We start from the raw sequence: 17,635 nt of genomic DNA, 5'->3' as shown, positions 1-17,635 counted from the left end.
GATCCCTATACACTACAACAGGAATTGATAAGCCACATATACAAATCACCTGAACAAAACGACTTGATCGTTAAAATAGGCAGATATGCAATGTTGGATATAATCTTTCATATCCTTCAATCCTTCATATTCACTGATGTGCTCATTTATGGAGGTTTAAATCTCCATGTTTCTTCCCAAGAGACACTGTAGGCTACGTCTTAGTAGCTATTAATATGTTCAGATGACCAATGCACATTTCAACTTCTCTATTCTGTTTCTGTGTTGTAAACCTCATGGCTAATAGAAACCTGTATAACTGTAATTACACAGCTCATTATCAAACGACATCCTCTGAGTATTAGCCTCAGTCTCAGAAGAGCAAAAGCTCAGTGCAATCAACCAAGTGTGAACTTTTAATTACTCCTGTCTGCTTCTTCCAATAGTGAACTATGTGAAATAGAACTAATGTTGATTGTTGTTGGTTTTGTCAGAACACTGAAAGACCAAGAGAGCGCTTCTTCCTCTTCAGATGCATTTCCATAGTGAAAATGACAAGCCTACTCCTTATATCCCAGTCGTTTTTAAGTGTTAAGAAATAGAAAGAGCAGTCTGTGGCTATGGAACATATGAGCAAATGATTTGGTCAGAAAAGGTCTTCATAAAAACAATAGTAGGCTACTTTTCTGCCGTTTGTTAGTGTCGCACTGTTACTGAATGAATCCTTTGCTCGAATGGTCTGCGGCGATGACAAAAGTCATGTGACATAGAAGTGAGCTCAAACTAGACGCAATCTCTTTTCAACTCGTTGGAGGGCGTGGAAGTAGGTCCACTGCCAGTGTTATTTTGTTTTAACTTATAGCCTACACAACCACGACAACCATACTGCAGCATTGTTATTTCTTTCAAAGACATTAAGGTTGATATTTTGTTGTCCCTCCTAGATAACCTAATCACCATTGCTCTCCTGAGATGGGTACTGAACTTTAGTTCAAATTTCTGTCAAATTACGTTTAAAAGGGGAGTTTAGAAATGGTACATTCTCTAGCAAAATGGGTGTGGTTGGTCTTGCATATGAGATGTTACGTTACCATACGCTGTCCGTATGATTTCATTTGGGGCAAAACTGACATCTAAATGTGTCATCGAAAAAAAATATTATTGTAGCAGCTTCATCCATTAGAGAGTGATTTGACTCTTGACATTGTTGCACCGATGGGTGGGTGTTGGTCGCCTGCAAGAACCAAGTCGATTTATGTTATCATCTTTTGATTTGTCTTTCAAGCTCTAAGCCTATAGTGCTTCGATTTACTTAATAATTCATTTTTGAAGAAGGAGGCGACGGTCATATCGCAACGATAGAACGGGTAGGAGGGAGGAGGAAGAGACCGTCAAGCTAGGGAGGAAGGAAGCGAGGATCACGAAAGCACAGCGAGAAACAAATGCCTCGACATTTATTTAATCTTTGTCCAGCTCTTGGGTGAAAACAGACTGAAATGAAGCGTCAATTTGTGATGATAGAAATCGCCTTTTTCGTATAGGCTATTCAGGCTCTTGAGGGTTGTGTGTGTATGACGAACCAAACCTGAGGCGAAGGAAACGGGAAAGGCTACAGCAGAAGCAAATTCATCTCGAGAAGACATCCAGTCTATAGGAGCAATGGTGGCTCTGCACTTAAATTTGACGTTTTTTTGACATCTGGAAAGAAGCTACCAAGAGGAAATCAAGACAGAATCGACCAACGGGAAGCTCTGAATACATACTAATTTAATCAGTGTTGGTTTTTGTCAAGAAGATCAAGGGGGACTTAGCTCGTCCCGTCTAAACAATCCAGCCCATAGTCGTTCGACGTGGGGAACAGCTGCCTCACAAGCAAGATAAAAAATACAGGTATCCATCCATTCCATGTTCCATCAGGATGCGCATGTCTTACAGTTAAACCTTCAGAGAGGGGTTAAAGTCCCCTCAATATATCTGACAAAATTGGTGAAATGGCGCTATGTTCGGCTACTTGTTGGATTTTTAGTTGAAGATCTTGGCAAAATACCACGTAGGCCAATCACCAGTTTTGCGGTTTATGGATCGCCTGCCTACAGCATTTTCATTTGGATTGAGAGTGGGCTAGCACGGTGTGCAATATGATCACACGGTCTTTCAGATTCAGTGATGGCATAAACTGTAGGCCTGTATGCTGGGGAAACGCACCAGTGTAAATGAACAGACTTTTCCATTGGTATTTAATCAGACAAGAGCTTGTTTGCATTTGCCGTTCATTGTTAGGCTACATTGTTACCGGAGCTATGGCCTCGGGTTGGTCATCTTAACGCAGCCTTGCACACGGCCATAGTCCGTTTTGATAGGCTACCTTATTGAAAGCAATAATTATAAAGAAGGTGATGTTTTCGATTCAGTTTGCTTGTCTGTTTATTTGTCTGTCAGCAAGATTACGCAAAAACTATCGGTCCGATTCTCATGAAACTTGGTGGTCGGGTGTTGCATGGGCCAAGGAAGAACCCATTGGAACGCATCCGAATCACGGGGCGCATCCACAATTATTCCCCCCACTTTCGTTAATATTGCAAGATATAAGGCCTGGTCTGCGCTATCCCAGTGCCTCAGTTTGGTTAATTGTTGTTGTAGGTTAGGCCTGCCTATGCTGCATACTGTTGCTTAATCTGGTTCTGTCTTTTACCCAATTTTCGGTCTTTTACCCAATACGTGGCCTACTGATAGAATATCAGATGATATTCGAATAGAGAATGAACAATGTAGCTAGGCAAAAAGAGAAGACAGTGAACTAGCAGGCAGACAGAAACTGCCAGGTCAGGAGGACTTAAACTGGCATAAATAACTACAATGCAATCTTCCCATCCTTCTATGGATGGCCAGGCTCAGATTGACATTATACATTACATCTGTTCCATTTTCTTAGTTTTACTAATCATCTCGAGATGATTTATTGCCTGAGCAAATGTGGTGGAAGTGGGCCATGGCTGCCATTAACCTACCTTTTAAGCTATAGGCTCATAGAGGAAATGCTTTGTGGTTGATGGTGGTGAATTGTAAACTGCCTTCAATGACTAGATAGAGCTGAAATGTTGTAACCATGTAAGTGAGCATGATTAGTGTCATGACAGCTTTATGTTGGCATTTTGAGAGTTAATTCACTATAGGCTACTATACAACACATCACCATCAGACTTTCTCAAATTCAGTTTGAGAAATGCCATGTTTTCCCTAAGGCAACCCATATTTACAGCCCCCATAAGCAAACACAATTAAGATAAAATGGCTGCATGCCATTCATCTCTCCCAAGATTTCTCTTTGGTTTTTGGGATGCAGTAAATTATTGTTAGTTCCAAACTGATGCCTCTTGATGTGTTATAATGGAATACCTACTGCATCATCACAAAAAGTGCACACCCCTACGTTGTCAAGGGCCAGGGACTCTGAACTGAGTTGATGTATAGTGTTTAGCGGTTACATACTGTATCCATATCCATGGATGTAGCGATAAAACACTATAAGGAATCCCCTCTTTTCAGTCCAAAGTGGCATAGGAACTGGGAAAGGGAGCTTCTTGGAGATACAGTGATGGTGTATCTTGAGGTATGGTGCCAGGGATGCGTAGACCTAACCCTCAGCAGGTGATGAGGTCCCGCATGAGCCCTCGTGGCAGTAGTGCACCATGGGATGCATCCCCTCCTGTCTCCTCTTTATTGGTAAAGTGAGCAGCTGGGATATGAGAGCGGGACCCACTAATTTCCCCTTGTCGCCTCCCATTAGTGCTGCGCGATCCATCTGCGTTGAGTTCTCCCCGGGGCACAATGACCCAGCTAATTCCTTACTGCTATGTGTGTGTGTGTGTGCGCAAGAGAGAGAGAGAGAATGCATGTGTGTGTGTAGGTGTACCAGTGAGAAGTTTGTTTTCGTGTCAGGGGATCATAGCACAGCCATGCCATCTCTCTCGTGATGTAAGGTCCTTTATTACAAGGCTCTTCAGAGTGCTGCAGAAAGTTCCATTCACATGAATGGGCCTTCCCAACGTTCGGGCCTTTGTTAAATCTATATAAATCACCGGCAAAGTATATAATTACCGCTGTCAATGGCAACGGGTTGATTAACGTCTTTCATATCCCTCCGCAAGAATTCCGTTCGCTTATTGCAATGGAATTTCATTGAAAGGGAAAGTAAGCTAGTAAGACGTTGCCACGCAACACCTGAAACTGTCAAGTTCTATCTGTGTGGCGAACTATTTATTTTGTCAGCGGAAGACACGAAACGGTAACAAAATCATTTTTAAAGATTCATTGTGTTAGGTTTCTTTTCTCGTTTTGGCAAGTAGCCGTGTAATAAGGGGTTTTGCTTCAGGTCGAAGCAAAACCCCTCCGCTGCGCGTCGGGGTTCTGTTCTCCCTGTCGGGACTTATTTTCTGATAATTACCGGCGGACAATACATTATCCCTTACGTACAAGTACACTTTCACCTAGGAGGCAGCCTCCTGGTGGTTTTTCATTTCGCATTGTTCCTTCGCAAGAGGCCTCCATGGTTGGTCCCTATGCAAACTCAGTACTTTTACAAATATAACTGTACACGGGATGCAAATGCCTGGTGTCTGCATCAGGCCAGCCTGTCATGAGTAAATGAGGTTATGGCCTATTTGAATACGCCCACAAATGTGAAAAAAATCTATTTATGTAACGAAATTTGAATGTGTTCCTTCCCTGTAAATAGCACTGTGGAGTTCTTCTGAAAGCAGTACAATACTGAGAATGCCATTTTTCTTAATTTACTATATTGCATCGTGATTATCGGCCTTTTTGTTCATTGCAATGATCTGAAAATCCTATTTCGTCTCAGTGGAGCCTACAAGAGATGATCATGTTCAATTAATGAGGTTTAAATAATGCATTCAACACACACACACACACACACACACACACATAGAGTACTTACGTCCGGGTGCACACACACACACAAACAGAAGTCAAGTCGGCTTTTATTGTCAATTTCTTTACATGCACTGGTCATACAAAGAATTGAAATTTCGTTTCTTACTTTCCCATGCAGACATAGACATACTTTAAATACAGACATAGAAAAAGTGCAAGACTGAAATATAGAACATGTATGTATCAAAATAGAAATATAGGACATATATATAAAAACAAATAGAGGTAGTTGTGTTGTATATTTATATAGTCTTAACAGTTACATGAAGTTTAAACTTGTGCTTGTGTGACCTGTATATTTACATTGATATGCAGTATGCAGTATGTAATCAATGAAGGAAACCACAAGCACAAACACCCGTTTTATTGCTACTTGTTATAATCCTAATCTTGTTTCTCTGTAAAGTGCAGTAGGTCATGGACCACAAAACCCATTACATGATGGTCTCCACCCAGATTACATGGGATTACAGATTATGTCCCACAGATACCAGGACTAATACAATTTTATGATGTGCATAATACAGATAGGGGTAATTCAACTCAATGTGTGATTGAATACAGTATGGACTGTGACTTATGACCACAGTATGCCATTTTAAATTTGTCTTCTATCATAGACATTTAAACTGTACATCTGAAAGTATAAATGTCCAAATATTGTATTGTTCACTTAACAGTGAGAAATGGAAATTGTTAACCTTCAGGGTATTTTAAGATGCACAAAGTATAAAACAGGGCTAAAAGAATTTGATTGAAAATTTGACTTATAACCATACATAGACAGAACCAGAACACACTACACCCCTCCTCCTACTACATTGAAAAAATACTTGTATGAGATTGAATGTGCTGAGCTTTCCTGCGTGATGCACTTGTGGGGCATTTAACAATGAAGGCGCCGTGGCTTGGTATGAATGAGCATGTAAATAAGGCATTAGATGGGTTCTCTGGAGTACTCCCCAGTGCCTTCCGCTGTGCACCAGGCCTGTCTCTCCTGCCCTCCCCCAGATGGGTCTGTCCTAGAGCTCACTGAGGAACCACACTTGATAAACGCAACTGAAATGAATATAAAGCCTTAGAATTCAAATAGAAACAAAGAGGCACACACGTTCACATTCTAAAGCAATCTTGAGAAAAATCACAGCACTATGGGGTGTGGTCTGCCAGGCCATCTTGTCACCCTGTGTGTGTGTGTGTGTGTGAGAGAGATTGTGTGTTGGTATGTTTGTGCGTGTGTGTGTGTGTCTAACTGAGAGAGTGACTGACCGGTCTTGGGTTTGCTCTGTGCCCCCCTGCAGGTGGCTGAGTGGCCAAGGGTGAGCGAGTGGGCTTGGGGGAATCCACCATGAGTGAGCTGGAGCAGCTTCGGCAGGAGGCAGAGCAACTGAGGAACCAGATAAGAGTGAGATGCTGAGTGTTTTTGTTTTTAAGCAGTATCTCTTAAAGTATAAACACTTTTCCTCATTTTTGTAAGTCGCTTTGGATAAAAGCATCTGCTAAATGAATGTAAATGTAAGCGTTCATTTGAGGTGTTGGATAGACACTAGGTGCAAACTGTCAACGTCTCATGTTCTCTTTTGATCTTTCTTTCATGCCAGGATGCGAGGAAAGCATGTGGGGACTCCACCCTTACCCAGGTAACCTGCAGACAGAACATTCATAACATATACAGTAACACTACCTCACATGCGCACTCCCCCTCAGAACCCTCACTAGTAACATTCTCACTAACAAGACCTATGCTAAAACTGAAAGGCCCTGGAGCATTTATGGGCTTTTTGACCATTAGTTCTAGTCTGTGACCACTAGTTTTGACCACTAGCCTGTGGTTAGTCCGTTCAAACCCTCTCATCATCCAATCTGGGCGCTAAGTCATGGATATGAAATATGGCGTCCCTCAAGGATCAGTTCTTGGCCCCCTGTTATTCTCCCTATACATGCCTTGAAAAGCACAACTTAAAATATCCCTGCTATGCTGATGATGCACAACTGTGTTTACCCATCTCCCCTGGTTGCACTTCATCTATTGAAACTATTTTTAGCTGTTTGGAAGACATTAAATCCTGGATGGCAGCAAACTTCCTCCAGTTGAATGCCAAGAAAACTGAGATGATTTTATTTGGATCCCCTACACCTACAAAACACCTGAGCAATGCCCTTGGCCCTTGGTCATCAAACTTGCAGAGTCAGGTCAGAAATCTAGGTGTCATTTTCGACCGCTCTTTTCATTTTAATAAACAAGTCAGCTCTGTTGTTAAAGGTAGTTTTTTATCAGCTTAGAACAGTAGCTAAGCTGAAGCACTTTTTATCTAAGAAAGATCTTGAAACAGTCAGTCATGCTTATATTACCTCACGTTTAGACTACTGCAATTCACTGTACACAGGCCTAACCCAATATAATTTAAATAGACTCCAGTTAGTTCAGAATGCTGCTGTAAGACTCCTCACTGGCACCAAAAAGTTTGAGCACATAACTCCAGTTTTAGCTGAGCTTCACTGGTTACCAGTGAAATTTAGAATTGATTTTAAAGTTTTACTCTTTGTTTTTAAAGCACTCAATGGTCAAGCCCCTTTGTATATTTCTGAGCTTCTGTCCACATACTCTGCAGCCAGATCACTCAGGTCCACAACCCAACAGCTCCTTGCCATCCCCCAGACACACCCTAAGCCAGAGGGGACCGAGTAGTAGCCCCCAAACTCTGGAACTCCCTCCCTCCCCATATCAAATCCTGTAACACAATTGCCAGCTTTAAGACAAATCTGAAAACACACTTTTATTCTCTTGCTTTTAATTTCTTGTTATGCCTTTTTGTTTTATCCTTTGTTTTGAAATGTTTATATATACTTATTTATTTTATTTTCTTATCCTTGGGTATTTATCATTAGTTTTTTATACTTTATAGTCTTTTAATTTATGTTTATGCTTTGTTTTACCTCTTTAAACGTTATCTTTTTATATTAGTTTTATTCTATTTTACATTATTTAACTATATTCAGTCTTGCACACCTGTCTATCTATCTTCAAGGCATATTGTTTCTGCCTTCCCTGCTCTAACTTGTAAAGCACTTTGGGTCAACTGTCGTTTAAATGTGCTATACAAATAACGGAGTGTCTATTTACACCCCTTTTATGAATAGCCTTGCCCACACAGCTGAGCTATTCACACCCTGTGACATAACAACAAAAAGACATTGCTCACGTGAACAAAAAACATGGCGGACATTCATTTTTTCGTCAGCAGAAAGTGAAGAATTCTGAAAGGTTTCGGCACTAATATCTGTTAAGATTAAGTTTTAGATTGAAAAGTTGTGTTTTATTTTCATAATCTTGGTTTAGTGAACACATACAACCGTCAGTTTGTTAGTTAACAGAAATTTCGTGAATATGACACTCAGGCCTATAAACTATAAGTTTACCTAGTAGATAGTGCAGTGGTCACAGACACAGTTTAGCACGTGGGAGACCGGGGTTCGATTCCTGCATGATACATTTTGGCAGAGTGAGTGCGCATATGTACCAACATCTCTGGAGAGAAGGCGCACAATTTGAACAAGAAATCAGTTCTCAAATGGAAGTTTTGATTGCAACAATTAGCTAGTTCACGCACCATGGTGTAAATAGCATACATTACTATATACACCAGGGTACGAATAGCATCCTGATCAATATGCCAGAATAAATGCACAGGGGTGCAAATAACATACACTGATATTTGTACCAGACAGGGTATTAATAGAACACATTGCTGTGTGCACCGGGGTACGAATAGAATTCACTTCTAATTGCACCAGGGTATGAATAGCATACACTGCTAATTGTACCAGGGGTGCAAATAGCCTTACCATACAAATAAAATGATTTGACTTGACAATCTCCAGATCACACTTAGTGAGGTCCACAAAGAGAAAAAAAAAAAACAAAAAAAAAACAACATGGCTTACATGTGCATGTTTGTGTGTGTGCGCATTTTACGGACAGATAACTGCAGGTCTGGACCCGGTTGGGCGTATTCAGATGCGGACGAGGCGTACTCTTCGTGGCCACCTGGCTAAGATTTATGCCATGCACTGGGGCACTGACTCAAGGTGAGCAGATACAGACATCGTTCTTCACTTTTCTGAGCCTTTTGGCTACACTCTGGCTGTGCATCCATTTCTCTGACAATATGTGTGCTCCCTAGCATGATTTGTTTTGTACAAATCACCCATATACGTACACATACATACATGGGTATTTTTGTGGATTACTGGTGATGCGGATTAGAAGTATTAGTTCCTAATTCTTATTGTTATGAGTGTGTAATGTGCTAGACCTCTTTAGACCATGTTCTCGCAACATTTCTCTTGATACCTGTGATGTGCAGGCCCATGAAAATGTGCTCTAGTCAGTCAGTAGTAAAAAGCAGAAGTACTAAAGGAGGACTAGGAGGGTCATCCCTTACGCTCAAGACAGCCACTCACACTTTCTGCAAGACTTCTCAAAAACAGAAGTTCGATTTAAGGTCTGGAAAGGACACGGCAACCTTCAGCTGCTCCCTCATCAGAAGAAGCACATCCCCATTTTAGGTGTAACTGATATTATGGGGGGGGGGGGGGGGGGGGCATTGAAAACCATTGCATGTGCAATATGTGGCCACTAGGGGGAGAGCTTGTCCTCACATGACTAATGTAAACGTTTCCTCTGTCCCCAAGGCTTCTGGTCAGTGCATCTCAAGACGGGAAACTGATCATCTGGGACAGTTACACCACTAATAAGGTAATTTGACTTGAGAGGAACATGTTAGCATTTGGAGAGGAACATGTTAGCATTTGGAGAGGAACATGTTAGCATTTGGAGAGTGAGTGGTGTGACTGTGAGATTCCACAACCTGAACCAAAAATCAAAATAAAACATGAAGTGTACATCCATGTCTTACAACGGTGGTGTGTTATATAATATGAGAACTTATTCTGTATAGCTTCCTTTTCTTACATCCTAGGAAGTATTGCATTTAGGGGGCAGCCGTGGCGTACTGGTTAGCGCTTCGGACTTGTAACCGGAGGGTTGCTGGTTCGAACCCTGACCAGTAGGCACGGCTGAAGTGCCTTTGAGCAAGGCACCTAACCCCTCACTGCTCCCCGAGCGCCGCTGTTGTTGCAGGCAGCTCACTGCGCCGGGATTAGTGTGTGCTTCACCTCACTGTGTGTTCACTGTGTGCTGAGTGTGTTTCACTAATTCACGGATTGGGATAAATGCAGAGACCAAATTTCCCTCACAGGATCAAAAGAGTATATATACTTATACTATACTTATGTTTTGTTGTCTAGTTAGAGAGTAGCAACCCAGGAGAACGGTACATTGTTGGTATCTATTCCAGTATAAGTGAATGGTTATGAATAGTATGTAAATGCTTGTGAACAGTATTTGAATCGTATGCGATTAGTATGCAAAAACGTGTGAATGTTATGTGAATAGTATGTGAATTGTACAACAAATCACAAATCAGAAGAAATTGGTACGTTGTGTAAAATGGAAACTTGTGTGTTGTGTGTTGTTGGCATCAAATTAAAAATTAACTTTTGATATGTTGGCTATGTCCTTTTTGCAGCTTTATAGGTTTACGAGATTTGCAGTTTATCACATTCTGTTTTTATTTGCATTTTACAAGTTTTTGTGTAACGGTGTAACAGGAATAGTATTTTGACAAGGTGCCAAATGTTTTTTGACGTTAATTGACTAAACTGGTCCACCAATTAACATTTGTATGGGAACTCGAATTTGAAACATGGTTCGCAAGAAAAAAAGCCTACTGCTTGATTACTGTTAAAGACTTCAAAACAGAAGTGTATCAAATGTACCAAATGCCCTGTACTTAAACGGTTCGGTACGAATATGTGTTCCTTTACAACTCTAGTGAATAGTATGTGAATTGTATATAAACCCTTATGAATGATTTGTGAATGGCATATGTGATATATGAATGGATCCCAACGGTTATGCCTACACTTCTCTGCCCCCTCCACTCTCAGATGCATGCCATCCCCCTGCGCTCCTCCTGGGTGATGACGTGTGCCTACGCCCCTTCTGGGAACTTTGTAGCCTGTGGGGGGCTCGACAACATCTGCTCCATCTACAGCCTGAAGACCCGAGAGGGCAACGTCCGCGTGAGCCGAGAACTACCTGGCCATACAGGTAACCTGCTCCTGCATTATTGTTAAGGGTCGTTCACACCAGGAATGATAACTATAAAGGTAACTATAATTGTAACGATAAAAGCGTCCACACTGACCAACGATAAGGAAAGTCTCTAGCCCGGTTAAAACCAGACCCTTCTCAGTCGTAACTGAGAGTGGGTCTGGGGAAGGTTCGTTCACAGCCCATTTCCAAAGGGCGCTCCCAAACGGACTCCGATCAAAATGCCTCGGACGCAATAGGAGAGGCCAAAAACCAATCAGAGCAACGAAAGACACAGAGTGACGGAAACACGCAATTTGCAACATTAGGCGTGTTCGTCTTCATGCAGATCTTACTTGATGTGAAGTCAGATCTGCACAGATCTGCATGAAGACGAACACGCCTACTGTCTGGTTGTAGGGAGAAGCAGGAAGAATTAACCACTTTTTAATTAAACATAGGCTAATTTACAAAGACATCGTACCACACGGAAAGCTAATATTTTTTCACTAGCAATTTACATCTGCCCTCTGTCAAACACAATTGCATTTTCAGCTCTGAACAAAACCGTTCACGTTCAAACGAGCATTTTATTTCATTCGTCCTTTCTGGCTGACCGGGACATATAAAGCAGGAATGGGGAACGAGAGACTGAAACGTTCAAAGCAATTATGCCGGAATTGTTTCAAGGCAAAAGTGTAGCATTCGAGTTATGCTCGCATAGCACACCAATTCAAAAGTAGCCTATGTGTTTTCTGTCGGCTACGTGTCCAGCTACTATAGTCCTATAAATGAACAGAATATCAAACCGTTTTCAGTAGCCTACCACTGTTGTAGATATCACATAGGTATCCCTTACTAGCCTAGAAATCTAGACGCGCCCCTAGCGGCAGCAAATTACATTTGCTGCCAGGGCTAGTCTAGCAACTCTCAGTTGGCTTGTGAGCTCCAGAAATTGAAACTCAATCAGGCCAATGAAATCGTGTATAGAGTCGTTAGGTGGGCTTAACATAATGATTGATGGCAGAGTTGCAACGGTTTGGCTTGAATTCCCTGCTACTTGAAAACAAATAAGATGGATGTTGCTGTTGGCGAACAGTGTGACACGAGTTAAGCTTTTATTAAGTTGGCAAACGTTTGAACTAGCCTACTAGCTCCGCTGGTGGGAAACGCATGGGACTCATAGCGCTGCCACTGCCCTATTGCGTGCAGAGGGAATTTGAAAGACAACTGATTATCCCGCCCCTTGGACTGAGCACTGCGAACGGTGAGTGCCCAGACCCTACATTTTAATGTGGGTCTGGCTCGTCAGGCTAATCCCTTACATACATGTTTGTACAATGTTGCATATTCCAACATAAGGAAGCAGTTAAGAAACTTCTAACTCCCTGTCTTAAACCAACGTGATATCAGCTTCAAACAAGCGGCAGCAGCCATAGTTGATGTTTTTAAAAAAAAAAAACCCGGCTGCTTCAACAGGGTGCGCTATCGTCATCGTGTAAAGCCCGCCTCAAGGGTTCTGATTGGTGCCTCGATCTAGGAAAATTGGAAATGGGCTAGAATGGGTTCTTGGCCAGACGGACTTTCAGAGCGAATCTCGAATTTGGCGGACGTCTGGATTTTTCCCAGGCTAGAAAGTCTCTCCTCGTGTTAATGAATGTGATGGCTATAATTTGATGGATTCTGATTGGCTGTCAGCTTTTTATCGTTCTCAAAATCGATCTGAAAGTGATCCCCAACGATATCAGATACAATTGAGCCCAACCGCCTGAAACCATGGAACTCTCAAGGATCTTTAGGATACAGTTTAAGCAGAGACTTTCTAATGTGGAGACACAGCACTCAAAAAATCCTCCATAGAAATGCATGGGGCTAGTTTGTCACGCCAATATGGCCGTTGTCTACACATATCCCCCCCCTTCCTCGGCAAAACGTCGACATGTGAATACATTGAGCCAATCATGTGGTGTGATGTGAATACATTGAGCCAATCATATGGTGCGTTGTGAAGACATCGTGCCAATCATGTGTTGTGATCTCGCCGCTGGAGCGAGATTGGTGTCGTGAAGCCTTGCGCACACGCATTTCTGCCGAAATGGATGCCCAACGAGTGCCCAAAAAGCGTTGTCAAATGGCTGCCGAGTGGAGGGACTTGCCTAAAAGGACTTTGGTTTAAGTTACAGTTTGGGTCAATAGATCTGGATTGTGCAAACAATGAATCATTAAATCAACCTGCCTGTCTTTATTTCCAGGTTACCTGTCCTGCTGTCGTTTCATTGATGACAATCAAATCATCACAAGTTCAGGAGACACAACCTGGTGAGTCCAGGATTTTCTATGTATAAAAAGAATGGTGATGCCATACTTGGTTTAGAGTAATGAAATATGAATTCTGATAGAAATTAGAAAGCAATTAACAGAAGTGAATGTGAAAGGCAATGTTGTTTTATTTGTCATGAGTAAAAAAATGTTAATTCCGGTCTGTTTGAGATAACTGTAATAGTTGTATAGGTGTAACTATACATACAGTATGTGTAGCTAAAGGCTTCTTCATGTGTTTTGCAGTGCATTGTGGGATATCGAGACTGGGCAGCAGACCACTGTGTTCTCTGGTCACAGCGGAGACGTCATGAGCCTGTCCCTGGCCCCGGACTCCCGTATGTTTATCTCGGGTGCGTGTGATGCCTCCATCAAGCTCTGGGACATCCGCGACAGCATGTGCAGACAGACTTTCACTGGTCACGAATCGGACATCAACGCTGTCTGCGTGAGTGCAATTACCTTTCCCTTCAGGTCCCTATCCGTAAAGACGGGCTTCAGTCTTATGTGTCTTAAGGCCATGTGCCAAATATTATTGTCATTGCTGAACAAAAAATATATATTTATATCAATTTATGGCCTTAATGCTACAATGCAGCTAAGCATGTCACATAATGCATTACACTTCTGTATCTTAAGGTATATCTGCACACTAGCTCCCTTTTTACTTTATTTAGAGAATCACCAGAAGAAATGTAATAAAAATGTTTACTAAATGTTCTGTCTTTGTCCTTTTCATCTATCCCCCTCTTTTCTTTTACCTTCCTTTTAAATGCCATTCATCCCTCTATCCCTCCCTCTTACCTTGGGTCGGTGGTCCAGTTCTTCCCGAGCGGCAGCGCGTTTGCCACAGGCTCCGACGACGCCACCTGCCGTCTGTTTGACCTGCGCGCTGACCAGGAGCTCGGCCTTTACTCCCACGACAACATCATCTGCGGCATCACCTCCGTAGCCTTCTCCCGCTCTGGGCGCCTGTTGCTCGCTGGCTACGATGACTTCAACTGTAACATCTGGGACGCCATGAAGGGCGACCGACCAGGTTTGGTGGCATCATTCACAAAGGAGGAAGATTAAAAACGGTTTTAGATTTTGTTCACCCTTTTTTTTTTAGTGACTTTAACCTAATTATGCTAATATTTCTGTGTCGATTCTTTTCTCTGCCAGGTGTGTTGGCGGGTCACGACAATCGCGTCAGTTGTCTGGGTGTTACGGAAGATGGTATGGCAGTGAGCACTGGATCTTGGGATAGCTTCCTCAAGATTTGGAACTGACCTCAGACACACACACACACACACACACACACACACACACACACACACACACACACGTAACTACTTTTACTCAGACTGTCTCTCCATCTTTTTCTTTGTTTCCTTTCTATAACACACACACACACACACACACATACACACACACACACACACGCACGCACTCACAAAATGGTCATACAGTATTCCTACTTTACACACTTCAGTGCACACATTGCACTCTGGATGCACACTGTATTGTATATAAGGTGTACACACACATGCACATCCAAACACATGGAAGGTCATTGTAAATATTAATTACATTTAGGTATGAGTTTACATACCCGTTAATATACATGTCACAAGCAATTCTTCTCGATGCCAATCAGAATGTATGCAGATTTACCCACTTGAAGTATACACAAATGATCACATATTACTATTCTGTAAATGTCTGTACTGACAAACACTTTACAATGCATACTACATCTTACACTGAATCACAAAGTGACCAAAACAACTTCTACATAAAAGGAAGTGTTTGGTAAGCTGGTAGATGCTTTATGAACTCCTGGTATGACTAGTATTTCTTTCTTTCTAATTGGCTTTCCCTTTCTCTCTCTTTCACTCTTGCACACACACACACACATTTTCAAAGACAGACAGACAGACACACACACAGACACACCTGCTTGTTTTAAAAAATACCCTCTCAGAAGCTCACAAGAGACCTCGAGGGACTACTTGAAACAGTTCCTTGTCACATCTTTGATTTTGTTGCATATCCCTAGCATTCTGTAAACACAGTGATCTGAACCCAGGAGAATGCGTCCACTGTCTCTACTGAAGCAGAGGGCAGAGAGAAGCCCAAACCCCCAAAACACTGCCAAATATCTCAGCTGACTTACATGGCCATTTCTGTTGTGAACGTTTTTATAGATATGTACACCTGACCTGCATATATATATCAGTAATATATGATAGTTTTTGTTCCGATGGTTTTAATTTTTGTTTTATTTTCTATGCTTATTTTATTCATTTTCCTGTGTGCCTCATATACACTGTAAGATGAAAGCGGTAAATAGAAACGAACTAAAAACACCAAATATCTGAAGTAACAGTCCCTTGGTACACTGACGGAATGACATGGCATTTAAATAAGAACTCCATGTACTGACACATTTTTGGCAACCCAGTACAACCGTCAATGGTTCATAATATATTGAATGTCACAGGTCTAAGGGAACTGTTAAAATCGCTGACCATGTTATATTTCAGAATGTACTGCATTTTCAAATTGTTTTCATTTGCAAGTAACACTTCAGTAACAATTCACTGCACTGTCTTTATTAAAAATGTATATCAATGTTCATTCTTTGATCTTTACTATTCACTGCTGAAAACCTTTATAGTGGGGATATATAGATTTACACCCCGTATACCCTTCAACATAGATTGGGTCTTAACTCATTATTAATTAGTGTGCATGTCGGGCAAGTATAGGCTGGAACAAAAGACATCATACTGAGGCTGAACTGAGATCAAAGTATTTTTTAATTTTACCAACCAGTCCTGTGTTAAGACATGACAGACTCATGAGTTCATTCAACACAATATTAAGACTTTAAATCTCATCTGTTCATGAAGTACAATCTCAAGTTCCCACCCTTAAAACATGAACACTAAAATACAGCTCAAACATCTACTTATCCAAAAAAAGAACAAACTTTTTCTTATTATTAAAATGAAAATAAAACATGAAATAAAAAGATAACGTTATGAACCCATCACAGAGGATATCAACATAGAACGCTTCAGATTTAACCTCTCCTGGTTACCATGACAACATTCCACAGAGTTAAACTTCTTCCAAACCTTGTGAATACTTACAAAAGTCCATCTAGGATAATGATTTCTTTATCTTCTTTAATATAGTCAGGAAATGCCATTTGCTAAGAACTGATTACAGCAAGTTAAATAGATCAATATCTAAAAACAGCAGTCGAAAGGCCTTTTCTGATTAACAGAGCTGCAGAAATACACTGCATCACTAAAATTACCACCTTGACAGTAATGATTAATGGCATTCTGAGCCTGCTACTAAACATCCAATTCCACCACAGAGGTTTTTGTTTTTCTGCAAATATACTGTAAATGTATTGTTTGGGGGGGGGGGGGGGGGGGGTAGCATGTGTACTCATCGGATTCAAGATGCCACAGAGGGCCACAATTACCCTTCACATTGGATCCAGTCACACTAACACAAGTACACACAAACATTGGAGCCCATAAGAGTTCATCAAGGTTTAGACAATTTAGACAATATTGCTCTGAAATGAAAGTGTTTCGAGCTTGACCAAGTCAACATTTTTATTGCAATGTGGTAATGATTACTTCACATAATATAAACCGACCTGTGAAATTGTTGCAGTGAATGTGAAAACCAAAATGGCTTTGAAATTAATTAATGTCATGTTTGAGATATTAATTTAATTCTTCAGGGCAAAAAATGTTCAGTGACAAAAAAGTGTAACCAAGAAATGTATTTTCACTGATTCAAGACACCTTTCAGTGAAGAATAGGTTACTATTTACTTGTCAAGAACACCTTCATGCCCAACATGAGACTGGTCCCTTCACCCTGCTCACCACTCCTAAGAGAGAGAGAGGGCTGAGCATGATGCGCCTTGATCGGAAAAAGCTCTTACACCTGCCCCAAACTATGGTCACACCCACATACATTCTTCTAAAAAGTATTTTTTTACACAAAAAACAAAAAGAAAGAGAAAAAAGAGAAGGGAACTCATTCTAATGCTCAAAGTTATACTGTGTATATAGCCACACATACAGCTACAGTATCCTATTGAATCAGAAATGTATTGTGCTTAGATTGCTAATATATCGGTAAAAATATGTTACACAGAAATCTCTTCAGTGGAGGTACATTCGTTAAATTCTTTCAATATAATTTACATATC

General features: G+C 41.2%; 1 protein-coding gene across 3 annotated transcripts; it reads left to right on the top strand.

Annotated features, from left to right (window-relative positions):
• The first annotated feature begins 1,074 nt into the window (after positions 1-1,074).
• On the top strand, positions 1,075-16,030 carry gnb2 (guanine nucleotide binding protein (G protein), beta polypeptide 2). 3 transcript variants are annotated; one of them, XM_042092496.1, is made up of 11 exons: positions 1,075-1,869; positions 6,234-6,337; positions 6,534-6,572; positions 8,915-9,021; positions 9,628-9,691; positions 10,945-11,107; positions 13,342-13,408; positions 13,655-13,856; positions 14,231-14,447; positions 14,573-14,705; positions 14,736-16,030. In XM_042092496.1, exons 2-10 carry the CDS (start codon positions 6,281-6,283, stop codon positions 14,677-14,679), a joined length of 1,023 nt encoding a protein of 340 aa, XP_041948430.1. In that variant the 5' UTR covers positions 1,075-1,869; positions 6,234-6,280; the 3' UTR covers positions 14,680-14,705; positions 14,736-16,030. The 3 variants fall into 3 exon arrangements, with proteins under 3 accessions (XP_041948430.1, XP_041948427.1, XP_041948428.1); XM_042092493.1 differs by having other exon boundaries at positions 1,079-1,869; positions 14,573-16,030; XM_042092494.1 differs by lacking the exon at positions 1,075-1,869 and adding an exon at positions 4,211-4,264 and having other exon boundaries at positions 14,573-16,030.
• The last annotated feature ends 1,605 nt before the right edge of the window (positions 16,031-17,635 follow it).

Source organism: Alosa sapidissima, chromosome 5 (genome assembly GCF_018492685.1).
Source record: "Alosa sapidissima isolate fAloSap1 chromosome 5, fAloSap1.pri, whole genome shotgun sequence".
Lineage (NCBI taxonomy): Eukaryota > Metazoa > Chordata > Actinopteri > Clupeiformes > Clupeidae > Alosa > Alosa sapidissima.
The sequence above is the reverse complement of the archived record's forward strand: the minus strand, read 5'-3'. Positions and strand labels throughout refer to the sequence as shown.